The 20,493-nt window shown below is 37.6% G+C and overlaps 1 protein-coding gene across 1 annotated transcript; it reads right to left on the bottom strand.

Moving 5' to 3' along the window:
• Positions 1-10,390: 10,390 nt before the first annotated feature.
• LOC125935095 (olfactory receptor 14A16-like) lies at positions 10,391-11,338 on the bottom strand. The gene has a single exon (XM_049648801.1). The coding sequence runs from the start codon at positions 11,336-11,338 to the stop codon at positions 10,391-10,393; it is 948 nt and encodes a 315-aa protein (XP_049504758.1).
• Positions 11,339-20,493: the final 9,155 nt, after the last annotated feature.

Genomic DNA, 20,493 nt, shown 5'->3' with positions numbered 1-20,493 from the left:
TTGCCAATTTTGATGCCTTTGATTTCCTTTTGTTGTCTGATTGCTGATGCTAGAACTTCCAGCACTATAGTAAACAACAGTGGTGAGAGTGGACATCCCTGTCGTTTTCCTGATCTCAGGGAAAAAGCTCTCAGTTTTTCCCCATTGAGGATGATGTTAGCTGTGGGCTTTTCATAAATGGCTTTTATGATCTTTAAGTATGTTCCTTCTATCCCGACTTTCTCAAGGGTTTTTATTAAGAAAGGGTGCTGGATTTTGTCAAAGGCCTTTTCTGCATCAATTGACAGGATCATATGGTTCTTCTCTTTTTTTTTATTAATGTGATGTATCACGTTGATTGATTTGCGAATGTTGAACCAGCCCTGCATCCCAGGAATGAATCCCACTTGATCATGGTGAATAATTCTTTTTATATGCTGTTGAATTCGATTTGCTAGTATCTTATTAAGAATTTTTGCATCCATATTCATCAGGGATATTGGCCTGTAGTTCTCTTTTTTTACTGGGTCTCTGTCTGGTTTAGGAATCAAAGTAATACTGGCTTCATAGAATGAGTCTGGAAGTTTTCCTTCCCTTTCTATTTCTTGGAATAGCTTGAGAAGGATAGGTATTATCTCTGCTTTAAACGTCTGGTAGAACTCCCCTGGGAAGCCATCTGGTCGTGGACTCTTATTTGTTGGGAGATTTTCCATAACCGATTCAATTTCTTCGCTGGTTATGGGTCTCTTCAAGCTTTCTATTTCCTCCTGATTGAGTTTTGGAGGCGTGTGGGTGTTTAGGAATTTGTCCATTTCTTCCAGGTTGTCCAGTTTGTTGGCATATAATTTTTCATAGTATTCCCTGATAATTGTTTGTGTCTCTGAGGGATTGGTTGTAATAATTCTATTTTCTTTCATGATTTTATCTATTTGGGTCATCTCCCATCACTTTTTGAGAAGCCTGGCTAGAGGGTTATCAATTTTGTTTATTTTTTCAAAGAACCAACTCTTGGTTTCGTTGATCTGCTCTACAGTTTTTTTTAGATTCTATATTGTTTATTTCTGTCTGATCTTTCTTATTTCTCTTCTTCTCCTGGGTTTAGGCTGCCTTTGCTGTTCTGCTTCTATTTCCTTTAGGTGTGCTGTTAGATTTTGTATTTGGGATTTTTCTTGTTTCTTGAGATAAGCCTGGATTACAATGTATTTTCCTCTCAGGACTGCCTTCGCTGCATCCCAAAGCATTTGGATTGTTGTATTTTCATTTTTGTTTGTTTCCATATATTTCTTAATTTCTTCTCTACTTGCCTGGTTGACCCACTCATTCTTTAGTAGGGTGTTCTTTAACCTCCATGCTTTTGGAGGTTTTCCAGACTTTTTCCTGTGGTTGATCTCAAGCTTCATAGCATTGTGGTCTGAAAGTATGCATGGTATAATTTCAATTCTTGTAAACTTATGATGCGCTGTTTTGTGACCCAGTATATGATGTATATTGGAGAATGTTCCATGTGCACTGGAGAAGAAAGTATATTCTGTTGCTTTGGGATGCAGAGTTCTAAATATATCTGTCAAGTCCATCTGATCCAATGTATCATTCAGGACCCTTGTTTCTTTATTGACCGTGTGTCTAGATGATCTATCCATTTCTGTAAGTGGGGTGTTAAAGTCCCCTGCAATGACCACATTCTTATCAATAAGGTTGCTTATGTTTGTGAGTAATTGTTTTATATATTTGGGGGCTCTGGTATTTGGCGCATAGACATTTAAAATTGTTAGCTCTTCCTGATGGATAGATCCTGTAATTATTATATAACGCCCTTCTTCATCTCTTGTTACAGACTTTAATTTAAAGTCTAGTTTGTCTGATATAAGTATGGCTACTCCAGCTTTCTTTTGGCTTCCAGTAGCATGATAAATAGTTCTCCATCCCCTCACTCTCAATCTAAAGGTGTCCTCAGATCTAAAATGAGTCTCTTGTAGACAGCAAATAGATGGGTCTTGTTTTTTCATCCATTCTGATACCCTATGTCTTTTGGTTGGCGCATTCAATCCATTTACATTCAATGTTATTATAGAAAGATATGGGTTTAGAGTCATTGTGATGTCTGTATGTTTTATGCTTGTAGTGATGTCTCTGGTACTTTGTCTCACAGGATCCCCCTTAGGATCTCTTGTAGGGCTGGTTTCGTGGTGACAAATTCCTTCAGTTTTTGTTTGTTTGGGAAGACCTTTATCTCTCCTTCTATTCTAAATGACAGACTTGCTGGATAAAGGATTCTCGGCTGCATATTTTTTCTGTTTAGCACACTGTAGATATCGTGCCAAGCCTTTCTGGCCTGCCAAGTTTCAAAGGAGAGATCAGTCACGAGTCTTATAGGTCTCCCTTTATAAGTGAGGGCACGTTTATCCCTTGCTGCTTTCAGAATTTTCTCTTTATCCTTGTATTTTGCCAGTTTCACTATGATATGTCGTGCAGAAGATCGATTCAAGTTACGTCTGAAGGGAGTTCTCTGTGCCTCTTGGATTTCAATGCCTTTTTCCTTCCCCAGTTCAGGGAAGTTCTCAGCTATAATTTCTTCAAGTACCCCTTCAGCACCTTTCCCTCTCTCTTCCTCCTCTGGGATACCAATTATGCGTATATTATTTTTTTTTAGTGTATCACTTAGTTCTCTAATTTTCCCCTCATACTCCTGGATTTTTTTATCTCTCTTTCTTTCAGCTTCCTCTTCCTCCATAACTTTATCTTCTAGTTCACCTATTCTCTCCTCTGCCTCTTCAAGCCGAGCCATCGTGGATTCCATTTTGTTTTGCATTTCGTTTAAAGCGTTTTTCAACTCCTCGTGACTGTTCCTTAGTCCCTCGATCTTTGTGGCAAGAGATTCTCTGCTGTCCTGTATACTGTTTTCAAGCCCAGCGATTAATTTTATGACTATTATTCTAAATTCACTTTCTGTTATATTATTTAAATCCTTTTTGATCAGTTCATTAGCTGTTGTTATTTCCTGGAGATTCTTCTGAGGGGAATTCTTCTGTTTGGTCATTTTGGAGAGTCCCTGGCGTGGTGAGGACCTGCAGTGCACTTCCCCTGTGCTGTGGTGTATAACTGGAGTTAGTGGGCGGGGCCGCAGTCCGACCCGATGTCTGCCCCCAGCCCACTGCTGGGGCCACAGTCAGACTGGTGTGTGCCTTCTCTTCCCCTCTCCTAGGGGCGGGATTCACTGTGGGGTGGCGTGTCCCGTCTGGGCTACTTGCACACTGCCAGGCTTGTGTTGCTGGGGATCTGGCGTATTAGCTGGGGTGGGTAGGCAAGGTGCACGGGGGGTGGAGGGGCAGGCTTAGCTCGCTTCTCCTTAGGTGATCCACTCCAGGAGGAGCCCTGTGGCAGCGGGAGGGAGTCAGATCCGCTGCCGGAGGTTTGGCTCTGCAGAAGCACAGAGTTGGCTGTTTGCGCGGAGCGAGCAAGTTCCCTGGCAGGAACTGGTTCCCTTTGGGATTTTGGCTGGGGGATGGGCGGGGGAGATGGCGCTGGCGCCTTTGTTCCCCGCCAAGCTGAGCTCTGCCGTCCGGGGGCTCAGCAGCTCTCCCTCCCTTTGTCCTCCAGCCTTCCCGCTTTCTGAGCAGAGCTGTTAACTTATGACCTCCCAGACGCTAAGTCGCGCTTGCTGTCGGAACACAGTCTGTCCGGCCCCTCCGCTTTTGCCAGCCAGACTCGGGGGCTCTGCTTGGCCGGCGAGCCGCCCCTCCGCCCCGGCTCCCTCCCGCCAGTCCGTGGAGCGCGCACCGCCTCGCCGCCCTTCCTACCCTCTTCCGTGGGCCTCTAGTCTGCGCTTGACTCCGGAGACTCCCTTCTGCTAATCCTCTGGCGGTTTTCTGGGTTCTTTAGGCAGGTGTAGGTGGAATCTAAGTGATCGGCAGGACGCGTTGTGAGCCCCGCGTCCTCCTACGCCGCCATCTTCTGGAACCTCTCTTAATTTGTATTTCAAACCCATAAGACTATCAAGGTAATTTATAATTTATTTCCTCATGTAAGGACTACAATTTTTTTTTAATTTTTCTTTTATTGAGGCATATCATAAAAATATAGTGACTGCATTCATCATGAATGTAGAATTTGGTGTAAGGACCATCTTAACCTGGTACTTTTATGGATGATTCCCGTGAAAAAAAGTATAAGAAGTTGAGATGGAAGGAATCTTGTCTGCTTTGGTGTTTGGCAATTAGGAAGCAGTGAAACCTAAAAAAATCTCACTGCTATGTTAGAGTGACTTTCTTTCCCAGCCAGATTGCACTGTTGAGTAAAAGGTTAGCAAATTTTCCCAAAATATGCAAGAAGATACAGTAGGTTTTTATTATATCTTTACTAATAAAATCATTGGATATATTTTTTTGGAATTACTTATTCCCATAAAACTCAGAACTTTTCACTGTTTTATTTATATTTTTCCAAGTAACTATCTTCTGAGAGGACACATTTAAAAAAAATTAAGTTTATTTATTTATTTGAGAAAGAGAGGGAGAGAGAGAGAGGAGAGAGAGAAAGTGCATGGGTGGCGGAGGGGAAGAGAGAGAGAGGGAGACAGAGAATCCCAAGCAGGCTCTGCACTCTCAGCCCTGAGCCTGAATAAGGGATCAAACTCACAAAGTGTGAGATCATGACCTGAGCCAAGATAGAGTCAGATGCTTAACCAACTGAGCAACCCAGGCACCCCTGAGAGGACACATTTAGAATATAAATTTTTGTGATGTAGAAAAAGAATCATTTGTCTAAGTCTTCTTTCAATATCCTATTTTTCACCCTTCTGGAAATGACAAAACTAAAAGCAATTTACTGGAAATGACTAAAAACTAAATGCATTGACAAAAGTTAAAGGAAAATGTGGAGACAGGATGGTAAAAATGACAGAAGACCAAAGAAGACATTTTCCATTAAGCACTGTAATTAACATATTTTCTTATTGAGGACATTTGATTTTTACTGTCTGGCCCTTCTCCTTTCCACTACAAAATAGAGAGATTGGATTCATGTTTCCTGTGAAACTTTCATCTTTAACCTGGGTTTATTGTTTACAGTTCATAATATATTGATGAAATTCAAGTGTGTAGCAAGCACTATCTTAATAATTTTGAATATTATATTTCATTCCAATTTGAATGCCACAGCAACACCCTCAGTTAAGAATTGGTGTTATCACCATATTGTACAAGATAAGACAAGCTTAGGGAGCTTTAAAAATTTGTTCAGATTCACACTTATAAAAAGTGAAAGAGAGGATTCCTTTTGCTATGTAGATTTGTTTTGACTCAATATGTTTTTATTCTTTATGAAATATCATTGAACATTTAGTGTCATTTTTTTTTAGGTCTAAGATTTCATAGAGAATGTTTAGTGAGATTTTCTCTGTGATATTATAAATATGATTCAAATTTAGTTTCATGTCCATGGTAAAAGAAGGCAATATATATCTTTGATTCCTAATAATTTCCATTGGAATCATCATTTTCATAGAGCCTGAATCAGACATAACACCTCATAGATATGCTGTCTAGACAAAGACTGTGATCTTTGCTATCTTGGCCTCCTATTTAATTCTGGCCATTTTAAGGGGGGGATTCTTCAAGCAATTAAAATGAATACTTAATAGGAAATGTATATAAACATTTGTATATGTCATGCTACTTACATATATCAGCTATTTGTTTGAAATGAACTTTTTCAAAGAGAAAGGCATTTTTGCACCTTTCTGGTCAAAAGTAGCCCATGGAGGCTTTTTTTTTAACCCATTTATGCTCCTACAAATTTGTGAATCCCCAATGTTTATGCTCACCTGCTGTGATTCAAAATTCTAGTGTTATGTTGATTACCAAAATCTTCTTTTTCTTTCAGCTCTTCTGCTATCCATGGTATGAGAGGGAAATTAATGAAGTTCATCTTGTCTGAGGTTTTCCACTCATAGTTTCAAAGAACATAAAATTCTTTTCAATTTGTTATATGCGACCATTTGGGGAAACTATGGTCTTGCAGAGAAGCTATTTTCCCTTAAATACTATGAGTACATTTCTGTGTGAAACATTTCAACCAGGAGTAATCATGGGATGTAGCCCTGGCATGAATATCTGACACCTCACAGTCTTGCTTTTGAGCTGTCATCTTGTCCCAAGTGTATCATTAGAAATATCTTATCAGGCCTCTTCAAATAGGAAAAACAGGGGATAGAGCCCAGTGCACTATATTTAATGTTAGATTTAAATCAAGAGAGAATGAAAATATATGTTCTAAATTATATAACAAGCTGAATATTGATCTGGTATATATATTTGAGGGTGCAAATAAATTTGGTTTTAATTGTTTTGTTATTTATATTTATAGCACTGTGTATTGTTTTTCCCAAGTTTGTAAAATCTGCTTTCATTTAAAATATTTACCATGAAAATCCAAGAGAAGAACACAGACAGCAACCTCTTTAACCTCAACTGTAGCAATTTCTTACTAGACACATCCCCAGAGGCAAGGGAAACAAAAGCATAAATAAACTATTGGAAGTTCACACACACACACACACACACACACACACACACGTTCTGTCCAGCAGAGGAAGAAAAAATCATCAAAACAGGCTACATAAGGGGAGAAGGTATTTCCAAATGACATATCTGATCAATTGTTAATATCCAAAACATATAAAGAACTTATCAAACTCAACACCCAAAAGCCAAATAACCCAGTGAAGAAATGGGAAATGGGCAGAAGACATAAATGACACTTTTCCAAAGAAGACATCCAGAAGGCTCACAGACACATGAAAAGATGCTCAGCGTGACTCATCATTAAGGAAATACAAATCAAAACCATGATGAGATACCACCTCACACCTGCCAGAATGGCTAAAATTAACAACTCAAACAACAGCCGATGTTGGTAAGGATGCAGAGAAAGGGGAACCCTCTTATACTGTTGATGGAAATGCACACTGGTGCAGCCACTCTGGGAAACAGCAAAGAAGTTTCTCAAAAAGTTGAAAATACAACTATCCTACCACCCAGCAGTCACACTACGTTGTACCAATAGAATATGAAAATACAGATTTGAAGGGGCAGATGCACTCCGATGTTTATAGCAGCACTATCAACAGTAGCCAAACTATGGAAAAAGCCCAAATGTCCATCAACTGATGAATGGATTAAGAAGAGGTGGTATAAATATATAAAAGACACTATTACTCATCCATCAAAAAGAAAGAAACCTTGCCATTTTCAATAATGTGGATGGAACTAGAGTGTTATGCTAAGCCAAATGGGTCAGAGAAAGATATATACCATACATTTTCACTAATATATGGAACTTAGGAAACAAAACAAAGGAGCAAATGGAAAAAGAGAGAGATAAGGCAACCAAGAAACAGAGTCTTAACTATGGAGAACAAGCTATGGTTACAGGATGGGAGTGGGATGGAGAGATGGGTTAATAGAGGATGGGGATTAAGGAGTGAACTACTTGTGATGAGCACTGGGTGTTGTATGGAAGTGTTGAATCACTTGATTGTACACCTGAAACTTATATTACACTGTATGTTAACTAGCTGGGATTTCAATAAAACTTTTAAAAAAAGAATGAAATTAGATGTTGTATTACACCACACATGAAAGTTAACCCCAAATGGATTATAAGTTGACTTGAAAGAGTAAGTAACTAGACGAAACATATGGAAAAAAGCTCTTTGATATCAGTCTTGGCAAAGATTTTTCAGCTATGACCAAAAGCACAAGCAACAATTGCAAAAATCAACAAATGATACTGCATCAAATTAAAAACCTTTAGTTGTTTGTGACATGGGAGAAATTATTTGTAAATCATATTTTGGATAAGGTGTTAACATGTAAAAACATTTAAAAATCATATAATTCAAATGTTTTAACTAAATATGGATATATATAAATATATATTAAAATATATACCTACATTTAATTAATTAAACATATGTAAATGCAAATAAACATGTGAAATATAGATTTATAAATAAAAGTATATAAAAATCATCAGCAAACAATTTTTAAATCCATTAAAAACTGGCAAAAGACATAAAAGTCATTCCTCTAAGGAAGACATATAAATGGTCATCAAGTATATAAAAAGGTGCTGAATATCACTAATAATCAAAGATATAGAAACTGAAATCACTATATGTCACATGATACACATTATTTGCCTTTTATCAAAATGAAAGTTGAAAATAAGTGTGGTGAGACTGTAGAGAATAGTAGATCCTTGTATGTTATTGAAAGGCATGTAAATTCCAACACCCATTATGGAAAACAGTCTGAATGTTCCCCAATATATGTATTGTATTGTATATGTGTTTTCAATATATGTATTAACTACATTTTTTTCTATCCATTTTATATCAATGAAAAACAATAACACTTTTGTACAATGATGACAACAAATGTTAGCAGCTATATGTTTATTACAGGGTTCAGATAAATGTTGATTTACAGTAATATACAAATATTTTTAAAAACTTGCAAAAACCACTGGAGAATATTGGAAAATAATACCCACTATTGGAGAATAATATCAAAATATGTCTTTAGCTAATACAGAATAGTTTCTTTGTTAAGTTTAGATGGTTATAGTGTTAATTATTGGCTAACCGACTTAAGATTCATTTCTTACCATTTATTGATTCCAATTTTTTGTATAAAAGTCAGTAGTAGTTATCTTTCAGAATGTTTATGCAGAAATAAAGGAAATAATTGGCAAATTCACATGCATAACTTAGATATACTCAGAAATCTCATCCTCATCAAGTTCTCTGTTCCAAGACTAGAATAAACTAGCATCACATCACCTCCAATATTATCACAAAGAGGAAACATAAGGAAGAAACTTATGGGTAAAAACTAGTGAGATGCCAGAGAAGAAAACAACCAAATAATAAAGAAATTATGCTATAATTGATGACAAATCTGGAAAAATTTTTAAGAAAGAAGAAAAATAAATATGAGGTAAATGAGATGGACAGAAAGAAGACATATAGAAGGTCAAGAGTGTGAAGATAGTAGGGGGACATGAAGGGAGAGATAATGGAATAAAAGCTAAGATAGTTTAAAAGTAAATTGTTTTTTTTATTCAAAGGTATTCATACACATAAGTTAACCAGAAGTACATTTAAAATAATAAGAAATTAGGAGTGCCTGGGTCGCTAAGTCGGTTAAGCATCCGACTTCGATTCAGGTCATGATCGGTTTGTGGGTTTGAGCCCCACATCAGGCTCTGTGCTGATAGCTTAGAGTCTGGAGACTGCTTCAGATTCTGTCTCCCTCTCTCTCTACCCTTCCCTCCCCTGTTCATTATCTGTCTCTGTCTCTCAACAATAAATAAATGTTAAAAAAATAATAAGAAATTTAATGTTAAAAAACAAGCATAAAAAGAAATAATTAAACTAAGAAATAAGTGAAAACAAACATACTAAAATTTAGAAAGTAAATTAAACTTTACTTTCAATTTCTTGCTATACAAATTTAAATTTCTACATAAATTTATGTGAAACATAAAAAGTTCAAAAATAAATGTATAAAGAATAAGTGTAGGAATAAAACGTGTTGTTTTTTTAAATTATCCTGTTACTGGATATGTGAGATTAACATACTATTTTTTTCTGTTTGGATTGCATAATGAATATTGTCTCCTTTACAAACCAATTTCAGTACTTTAAAAAATGTCATTATGTGACTCTCACTGACACCAGCTAACATTATACTATACTTACAAAGTTTTTCAAAGTCAGTTATAATTGTAATATTTGCAAGTCTAATATTGTGAGACTAATTGAATAAATCAGTTAAAATGAGCTTGAAATATTATTCTTGCCAATACAAAGAAAGGAAAAAAATATAACAAATTTGGTATTACTGGTTTTCCATAACTACTGCAAGAGTAAGTTAGAAAAAAAATTGCAACCTGTGACTATACTAAATTGTGTAAAATTTGAAATTATCATAAAATATTCCCAAGTGAGAATTAACCCAGGGCTGATTGGGTTAAATCTGAAATGAAAAACAATATTACGTTATACCAGGGCCTATTGATGTGAACTCAGAGATTGAAACATTTCCCCTGAGTTAGAAATTGCTAAGAAACTCCACCAACACTCAGACCCATGTAACCATGTAAATGCAGCATCCTGTGGAGCAGTACCAATGATACAATGGATATCTAATAACTTTACAACAATTTGTATTAACCAGATATTTTGAAATTATTTGAATTTGTATTGGAAATATATTTATTTGTGATTATTGAATTACATGTACAAACCAATAGTTTGATGCTACCAGATCATTATTATTGATAACAATTTGAAGGTAGGTAATAATTTGGAGTTAATAGGTATCAGAGACATTGACATTTTGCATATTTATATATTTGGTATCATTTTCTCACCCAAAAATTTTCCAAGTGCCACTTTCATGTCCCTGTTTCTCAGGCTGTAAATGACAGGATTCAGGCTGGGAGGTAACAGAGAATATAACACAGACATAAAGAGGTTCAGTGATGATGGGGATTTTGAGGTTGAACCTAAATATGCAATACATCCAGAAAAGAGGAACAAGGCTACCACAGTTAGATGGGGCATGCAGGTGGAGAAGGTTTTAAACCTGCCTTGTGAAGAAAGAATTCTTAGAACTGTGGAAATAATATAAACATAGGAAGCAACCATTAAAATAAAACATACAAAAGAAAAACAACAACTAACAATAATAAACATATATTCTAGACTTTGCTCCCCCAAACAAGCAAGAGTAAGCAATGCTGGAATATCACAGAAAAATTGATGCACCATGTTTGGCCCACAGAAATGGACAGAGAATGTACCTGCAGCATGAATGGATCCATAGACACACCCACTAAACCATGATGCTGTCACCATCTGCACACAGGTACCTCTACTCATGATGGCCTCATAGTGCAGGGGACAGCAGATGGCAGCATAACGGTCATAGGACATCACTAGAAGGAGGGCAAACTCTGTGCCAGCAAAGAAAACAACAAGAAAAACCTGTGAGGCACATCCCACAAAGGAGATGGAATGACTGTTGTTCAGAGAGTTCATGATGGATTTGGGGACAGTGACAGAAATATAACAGATATCAATCAAGGACAGATTTTTCAGGAAGAAATACATAGGGGATTGGAAATGCTGGTCAATGGTAGTGATTGTGATAATGAGCAAGTTGCCCATCAGTGCTTCCAGGTATATCAGCAAGAAGAATGTGGCATACAGTCTCTGAAGCACCTCATTATCGGGAAGTCCCAGGAGCAAAAATTGTGTTACTAGGGTCACATTTGTTAGTTTCTCAGGCATGATGATTCTTTTATCTGGAAACATAAGAAAAAAAATTCTTGTCATCTTCAGAATCTGTCTCTTTTTGTTGGTTCTGTTTTTAGTTTAATGTGAAGTTATTCTGAGGTAAAGCAGATCTTGCAGACTATAATTTCTTCAATGAATAGAGAAAGTATTATATTAAGACAGTCATTTAGTCAGATGAGGAATTTTTATCATGTGATATCCTAAAATTTATGCATAAAATAGAAAATATTACCTCAGACATCCATAGATGACGGATTTTTTTTTTACCTTGATGAAATAGGTTAAAAGTAGGAGGAAAATTTGGAATGAAATGGGTAATTTCTTTACCCATTCTTGGAAATTTGCTTTAGTTCATTGTGAACTGTGTTCTTGGTATATTTCTGGTTTATTTATGCTTCAAGTTTGTATTTAAGATCTAGTTAGTTAACATACAGTGTAGTATTAGTTTCAGGAGTGCAATTTAGTGATTCACCCTTACATATAACACCCAATGTTCATCACAACAAGTGCCCTCTGTTATGACCATCTCCCTTCTAGCCCATCCTCCTCCTACCTTCTCTCCAAGAAAGCTCAGATTGTCCTCTATAACTAACAGTCTCTCTTATGCTTTGACGACTCAGTATGAATAATGGGGAGGTTATTTCTCTACTTATCTCTATCCTATTACAGCATAGGTAAATAAGGAGGGAAGAGATGGGTTGAGCTGAATATTATCTTTGTATATTTTTCTGTGACAATGATAAAGACTGTGACAATAATATACATTTTGAGTGTAATCATGGTCACAATAAAATCACTACATTCATACCAAGACTTTAAGAAGAAAATATGTAAGATTTATTTGAAGTCAATAAAATCCAAAAAGTATTTATATATTATGAATTATGTATTTTCCTTCAATAGGGGCACATGACTACTAGGCAGCTAATAAACAAAATTAAAATACAATACTATCTTATTTTCATGAAGGAAAGTGGAATGTAAATGGTGAAATAAACTTACCTACTTAGACATATCAACAGAGCTGGAATTACATTGGGATGCTTATAATGAATGCATAGAGGTTTGAAAGAAATTCACTTACCTAATACAAATCCAGTTTCCCTAATTTTAGGAGTCAATTATTTAAGACACTGTGGACCTTAAAGAGAAAAATGAAGCTAACAAAGTACACTTTCTCACTTCTGAATCAAAGTTGAAAGCTGGATCTTTAGTCCAACAGGTAAAAATTTCTGTTTAAATGTTGCTATTGCTCTGGTTTCCAGTGCATTGCTGAATGACAGTCTCCTCTCCACTGGAACACAGATTCAGTGGGCACTTATATGGGTCTTAGATTTTTGTGTGTATTTACAATTGACTAACTAGAATGAGAGCTAATTAACTGCATTAACCATATGCTCTAAATATGAAGTTGGAAGTGCAAGCAATTAGGTCCACATTGAGATTTTTTTTTCCCCCAGTAAGGCTGCATACCATGAAACCTTCTAATTAGTAACAAGAATACTGTTAATAGACCTTTGTGAAACTTTACTTTGTCAGGTAATGGATTGATTTCAGTTCATAAACTAATATTTTTAAAAATTTTTAATGTTTATTTTTGAGAGAGAGAGAGACAGAGTGAAAGAGAGAGAGAGAGAGAGAGAGAGAATGGGAGAAAGGGAGGGGCACAGGGAAAGGCAGACTCAGAATCCCAAGCAGGCTCCAGGCTCAAACTGTCAGCACAGAGCCCAACTTAGGGCTCAAACTCGTGAACCATGAGATCATGACCTGAGCCAAGTCGGACGCTTAACTCACTGAGTCACTCAGGTGCCCCTATAAACTCATATTTGAACAAAAGTGATTGACTCTTTCTTTTTATTTTGCTAACTATTTGATTTTTTAAAATATTTGTCATAAGCAGGACATCATTCCTTACACCATATAAAATATGTAAGATATAAGATGATGGAGAAACTTAAATTCCCTTTTTTTTAAATCTCTGCTGTATTTTATTTCCTTGGGGGGAAATATCAGGTATGTTATCTGTACTCATTTTTTGAAGTTTCCTGTGTATTTGGAATACACAAATGCAAAAGGCATATATATTGATATAAGTAAGATCTTACTAGGTTTTTTTTTACCGACTTTTTAAAACATTTTTCAGAAGCACATAGAATACTATTACAATTTAAAATTGATTAATTGCATAACTAAACTCATAATTCTTCATAAAAGTCAAAATTATTCCCAATTCCAAATTTACCAATGTATGTACAGTAATTAAGTAAAATATCAGGGAGCCTGGGTGGTTCAGTTGGGTAAGTGTCTGACTTGATTTTGGCACTCCCGGTTCATGAAATCAAGCCCCTTGCCAGGCTAAGTGCTGACAGCGCGTAGCCTGCTTGAGAGTCTCTCTCTCCCTTTCTACCTGTTAAGCCCTCAAATTAAATAAATAAACATTTTTTAAAAGGTAAGTAAAATGTCATTTTTTTCCCACTTAACTCTTGGCTACTATATACAATTTATTTTCAAGTCTTATACAATTTGACTGATGTTACCAAATCATGGAATTGGAGTTTTATAACATTTTACCCCCCAAAAGCACCAGGTTTGACAATTACCTATGGATAAGAATGTCTTTGCTTGAGTCCAGGAGTCCAGTACCAAAGCTCAAGCAAATCATTATAGCAAAGTGTCCATGACTGAATGCATTGAAGACGGAAAGGGAATATTTCACTCTACCCATGTCACCATTTTCCTATGGCAGCACAGATCCATGTCAAGAGAGATCTGCTTGCTTTAAAATGTCTTCCAAAGAGGGAAGTAAGAGCATGTGAATAAGCACTCCTATCTCTACATTATGTGGGAAACTGCCAAAGAGACCATGCACAATACTGAGGTGATTTCCAAAGTGAGAGGTGGGGACAGGCCTGAAACGGTGAGAAAGGCCAGAATGCATCAGAAGTAGATGGATCCTATTAGCCATTTCAAAGACTCCATCATGAAGCACACCCAGGAGCCATTTGTTACATTACACATGCATATCTTCCAAGTGGTTCATGGGTACCCTCCATGCTCTGCATGCTTCATTCACACACACACATCCTGCCTTATGGCCAAGTCCCTGTGCATTTCTCAGAGGGAAACAAACAAACAAACAAAAAGAATGAGTTTGCAGACAGTGAGTGAACATGTATATAAAGGTGACCCAAATCTGTAGGATTAGAATGAGTACATAAACTTAAACATCCAGCATTACAATAGGGAAAACAAATAAGAGGTTTCCAGCACTTATCTCACTTGGCAGGTGGAAGAGAAGGCATAATATCTTGATTCCTCCAAAAAGGAAACAGGAAGTGTGGAGTCTGTATATAGAAGAAAGAGGTTTGGAAAAACCTGAATACCTAGTAGGTCTGACGGATGATAGTTCTTGCTTGATGCCATCCATTAAAGACTAGAGGAGGTGACTACTTTTTCAAGTGCAAGACAGTAATATAAGACTTGAAGGAATTTGAAAAATCCATTAAATATACCACCAAGGAATATAATGATTTTCTAGTAATTGGTCCCCTCAAGAGAAAGAATTCTAGTTTGCCTCCTAAATAATTCAAAATATCTATTATAAAGAAGCTCAGTGAGAACTACAACAAATCAACAGAGACAGAAAACAATAAAGAAAAAAAAATAGAATTCAAGAGAGGGAAATCATAAAAATGAACCCGATGAAAATTCTGGAGCTCTGGAGAATAAGTAAATGAAATTTTGAAAAATTGCAACAGAAAAATCAAGAATAGATTTGATCAAACAAACAAAGAAAAAAAGGTACTGCAAACTTGAAGACAGGTCATATAACATTAACCAGTCAGAGGTGAACAAACACACAAAAAGAATGAAAAAGAGTAAAGAAAACTAACACAATTGGGCGCCTGGGTGGCTCAGTCAGTTAAGTCTCTAACTTTAGCACAAGTCATGATCTCAGTTTGTGAGTTCGCGCCCCACATCAGGCTCTGTGCTGACAGCTTGGAGCCTGGAGCCTGCTTTGGATTCTGTGTCTCCTTCTCTCTCTCTGCACCTCCTCAGCTCATGCTCACACTCTGTCTCTGTCAAAAATAAATAAAATTAAAGAATATTAATAAAAAAATTAAAAAAGAAAACTAACACAATTAGGGAATATCATCAAGGAAATATATGTGTGTACACACACATACACACACACACACACACACACACATGCACACATGCACTACAGAAGCCCCAGAAGAAGAGAGAAAGTGTAAGAAAGTGTATTTAAAGTAATAATAACTGAAAATGTCCTAAATCCAGAGAGTGGATGGACATCCAAGTTATTAAAGCTCATGGTGCCCAAGATTTATAGTTAAACTATATAAAACAAAGACAAAAACATAATTTTATAAAAAGAAAGAAATTCCTCACATACAAGGTAACAGATAATCTATCAGTGTATTTATCAGATAGATTATCAAATAATCTATCAGAAGTAAAAATACAGGCCAAAGGGGCCCCTGTGGCTCAGTCTGCTAACCTCCAACTTCAGCTCAGGTCATGATCTTGCAGTTTGTGAGTTCAAGCCCTATATCTGGCTCTGCGCTGGTGGTGTAGAGCCTGCTTGGGATTCTCTCTCCCTCTTGCCTTCTCTCACTCTCTCTCTTTCTCTGCCTCTTCCCCCATTGTTCTCTCACTCTCTCTCTCTCTCTCTCACAACAAATAAACTTAAAAAAAAGAAAAGAAAAAGAAAGAAACAATACAGGCCAGGAGAGGTAGGGTGATATATTGAAGGAAAGAAAGAAACAAAAATGAAAGAAATTAAAGACAGAAAGAGAAGAAGAAAAGAAAGAAAGAAAGAAAGAAAGAAAGATCCAACCAAGTATTCTTTGCCTATAACAGTTGTTCTTCAGAATTGAGGAAAAATAATTTCCCAAACAAACAAAAGCAGAAGTAGTTTAACATTAAATCTGAATTAAAATAAATGTTAAAATGAGTTCTACAAGCTTAAATTATTATAAAAAACACTAATACATGAAAATATATAACACATTCATAAAGGTAAGTATATAGTTTGATGCATCATTCTCTAATACTGTAATATGGTTGTGAGTTAATCACTTAGCTTTCATATAAAGGTTAGAGGGCAAAACTATTAAAATAACAATAGCTACAATAATGTGCTAATGGACACACAATATAAAACAATATATATTTCGGAGAGAGAGAGGGAAGATGGCGGCGTCAGAGGACGCTGGGCTCACCGCGCATACTGCTGATCACTTAGATTCCACCTACACCTGCCTAAATAACCCAGAAAACCGCCAGAGGATTAGCAGAACGGAGTCTCCGGAGCCAAGTGGAGACAAGAGGCCCACTGAAGAGGGTAGGAAGGGCGGCGAGGCGGTGCGCGCTCCACAGACTGGCGGGAGGGAGCCGAGGTGGAGGGGCAGCTCCCCGGCCAAGCAGAGCCCCCTAGTCCGGCTGGCATAAGCGGAGGGGCCGGACAGACAGTGTTCCGACAGCAAGCGCGACTTACCGTCTGGGAGGTCATAAGTTAACAGCTCTGCTCAGAAAGCGGGAAGGCTGCAGGACAAAGGGAGGGAGAGTTGCTGAGCCCCCAGACAACAGAGCTCAGCTTGGTGGGGAACAAAAGCGCTCACCAGCGCCATCTCCCCTACCCATCCCCCAGCCAAAATCCCAAAGGGAACCAGTTCCTGCCAGGGAACTTGCTCGCTCCTTGAAAACACCCAAATCTGTGCTTCTTTGGAGCCAAACCTCCGGCAGCAGATCTGACTCCCTCCCGCTGCCACAGGGCCCCTCCTGAAGTGGATCACTTAAGGAGAAGTGAGCTAAGCCTGCCCCTCCTGCCCCCATGCACCTTGCCTACCCACCCCAGCTAATACACCAGATCCCCAGCACCACAAGCCTGTCAGTGTGCAAGTAGCCCAGAAGGGCCACGCCACCCCAAAGTGAATCCCACCCTTAGGAGAGGGGAAGAGAAAGTACACACCAGTCTGACTGTGCCCCAGCTGTGGGCTGGGGGCAGACATCAGGTTGCACTGTGGCCCTGCCCACCAACTCCAGTTATACACCACAGCACAGGGGAAGTGCACTGCAGGTCCTCACCACTCCAGGGACTATCCAAAATGACCAAACAGAAGAATTCCCCTCAGAAGAATCTCCAGGGAATAACAACAGCTAATGAACTGATCAAAAAGGATTTAAATAATATAACAGAAAGTGAATTTAGAATAATAGTCATAAAATTAATCGCTGGGCTTGAAAACAATATAGAGGACAGCAGAGAATCTCTTGCTACAGAGATCAAGGGACTAAGGAACAGTCACGAGGAGCTGAAAAGCGCTTTAAACAAAATGCAAAACAAAATGGAAACAACGACGGCTCGGATTGAAAAGGCAGAGGAGAGAATAGGTGAACTAGAAGATAAAGTTATGGAAAAAGAGGAAGCTGAGAGAAAGAGAGATAAAAAAAATCCAGGAGTATGAGGGGAAAATTAGAGAACTAAGTGATACACTAAAAAGAAATAATATATGCATAATTGGTATCCCAGAGGAGGAAGAGAGAGGGAAAGGTGCTGAAGGTGCACTTGAAGAAATAATAGCTGAGAACTTCCCTGATCTGGGGAAGGAAAAAGGCATTGAAATCCAAGAGGCACAGAGAACTCCCTTCAGACATAACTTGAATCGATCTTCTGCATGACATATCATAATGAAACTGGCAAAATACAAGGATAAAGAGAAAATTCTGAAAGCAGCAAGGGATAAACGTGCCCTCACATATAAAGAGAGACCTATAAGATGCGTGACTGATCTCTCTTTTGAAACTTGGCAGGCCAGAAAGGATTGGCACGATATCTTCAGTGTGCTAAACAGAAAAAATATGCAGCCGAGAATCCTTTATCCAGCAAGTCTGTCATTTAGAATAGAAGGAGAGATAAAGGTCTTCCCAAACAAACAAAAACTGAAGGAATTTGTCACCACTAAACCAGCCCTACAAGAGATCCTAAGGAGGATCCTGTGAGACAAAGTACCAGAGACATCACTACAAGCATAAAACATACAGACATCACAATGACTCTAAACCCATATCTTTCTATAATAACATTGAATGTAAATGGATTGAATGCGCCAACCAAAAGACATAGGGTATCAGAATGGATGAAAAAACAAGACCCATCTATTTGCTGTCTACAAGAGACTCATTTTAGATCTGAGGACACCTTTAGATTGAGAGTGAGGGGATGGAGAACTATTTATCATGCTACTGGAAGCCAAAAGAAAGCTGGAGTAGCCATACTTATATCAGACAAACTAGACTTTAAATTAAAGTCTGTAACAAGAGATGAAGAAGGGCGTTATATAATAATTACAGGATCTATCCATCAGGAAGAGCTAACAATTTTAAATGTCTATGCGCCAAATACCAGAGCCCCCAAATATATAAAACAATTACTCACAAACATAAGCAACCTTATTGATAAGAATGTGGTCATTGCAGGGGACTTTAACACCCCACTTACAGAAATGGATAGATCATCTAGACACACGGTCAATAAAGAAACAAGGGTCCTGAATGATACATTGGATCAGATGGACTTGACAGATATATTTAGAACTCTGCATCCCAAAGCAACAGAATATACTTTCTTCTCCAGTGCACATGGAACATTCTCCAATATACATCATATACTGGGTCACAAAACAGCGCATCATAAGTTTACAAGAATTGAAATTATACCATGCATACTTTCAGACCACAATGCTATGAAGCTTGAGATCAACCACAGGAAAAAGTCTGGAAAACCTCCAAAAGCATGGAGGTTAAAGAACACCCTACTAAAGAATGAGTGGGTCAACCAGGCAAGTAGAGAAGAAATTAAGAAATATATGGAAACAAACAAAAATGAAAATACAACAATCCAAATGCTTTGGGATGCAGCGAAGGCAGTCCTGAGAGGAAAATACATTGTAATCCAGGCTTATCTCAAGAAACAAGAAAAATCCCAAATACAAAATCTAACAGCACACCTAAAGGAAATAGAAGCAGAACAGCAAAGGCAGCCTAAACCCAGGAGAAGAAGAGAAATAAGAAAGATCAGACAGAAATAAACAATATAGAATCTAAAAAAAACTGTAGAGCAGATCAACGAAACCAAGAGTTGGTTCTTTGAAAAAATAAACAAAATTGATAACCCTCTAGCCAGGCTTCTCAAAAAGTGATGGGAGATGACCCAAATAGATAAAATCATGAAAGAAAATAGAATTATTACAACCAATCCCTCAGAGACACAAACAATTATCAGGGAATACTATGAAAAATTATATGCCAACAAACTGGACAACCTGGAAGAAATGGACAAATTCCTAAACACCCACACGCCTCCAAAACTCAATCAGGAGGAAATAGAAAGCTTGAAGAGACCCATAACCAGCGAAGAAATTGAATCGGTTATGGAAAATCTCCCAACAAATAAGAGTCCACGACCAGATGGCTTCCCAGGGGAGTTCTACCAGACGTTTAAAGCAGAGATAATACCTATCCTTCTCAAGCTATTCCAAGAAATAGAAAGGAAAGGAAAACTTCCAGACTCATTCTATGAAGCCAGTATTACTTGGATTCCTAAACCACACAGAGACCCAGTAAAAAAAAGAAAACTACAGGCCAATAGCCCTGATGAATATGGATGCAAAAATTCTCATCAAGATACTAGCAAATCGAATTCAACGGCATATAAAAAGCATTATTCACCATGATCAAGTGGGATTCATTCCTGGGATGCAGGGCTGGTTCAACATTCGCAAATCAATCAACGTGATACATCACATTAATAAAAAAAAAGAGAAGAACCATATGATCCTGTCAATTGATGCAGAAAAGGCCTTTGACAAAATCCAGCACCCTTTCTTAATAAAAACCCTTGAGAAAGTCGGGATAGAAGGAACATACTTAAAGATCATAAAAGCCATTTATGAAAAGCCCACAGCTAACATCATCCTCAATGGGGAAAAACTGAGAGCTTTTTCCCTGAGATCAGGAAAACGACAGGGATGTCCACTCTCACCACTGTTGTTTACTATAGTGCTGGAAGTTCTAGCATCAGCAATCAGACAACAAAAGGAAATCAAAGGCATCAAAATTGGCAA

Source organism: Panthera uncia (genome assembly GCF_023721935.1).
Source record: "Panthera uncia isolate 11264 chromosome A1 unlocalized genomic scaffold, Puncia_PCG_1.0 HiC_scaffold_17, whole genome shotgun sequence".
In the NCBI taxonomy this organism is placed as follows: domain Eukaryota; kingdom Metazoa; phylum Chordata; class Mammalia; order Carnivora; family Felidae; genus Panthera; species Panthera uncia.
The sequence above is the reverse complement of the archived record's forward strand: the minus strand, read 5'-3'. Positions and strand labels throughout refer to the sequence as shown.

Bases quoted from the DNA above. Each gene is read 5' to 3' on its own strand.
- LOC125935095 (XM_049648801.1), bottom strand. From the start codon at position 11,338: ATGCCTGAGAAACTAACAAATGTGACCCTAGTAACACAATTTTTGCTC.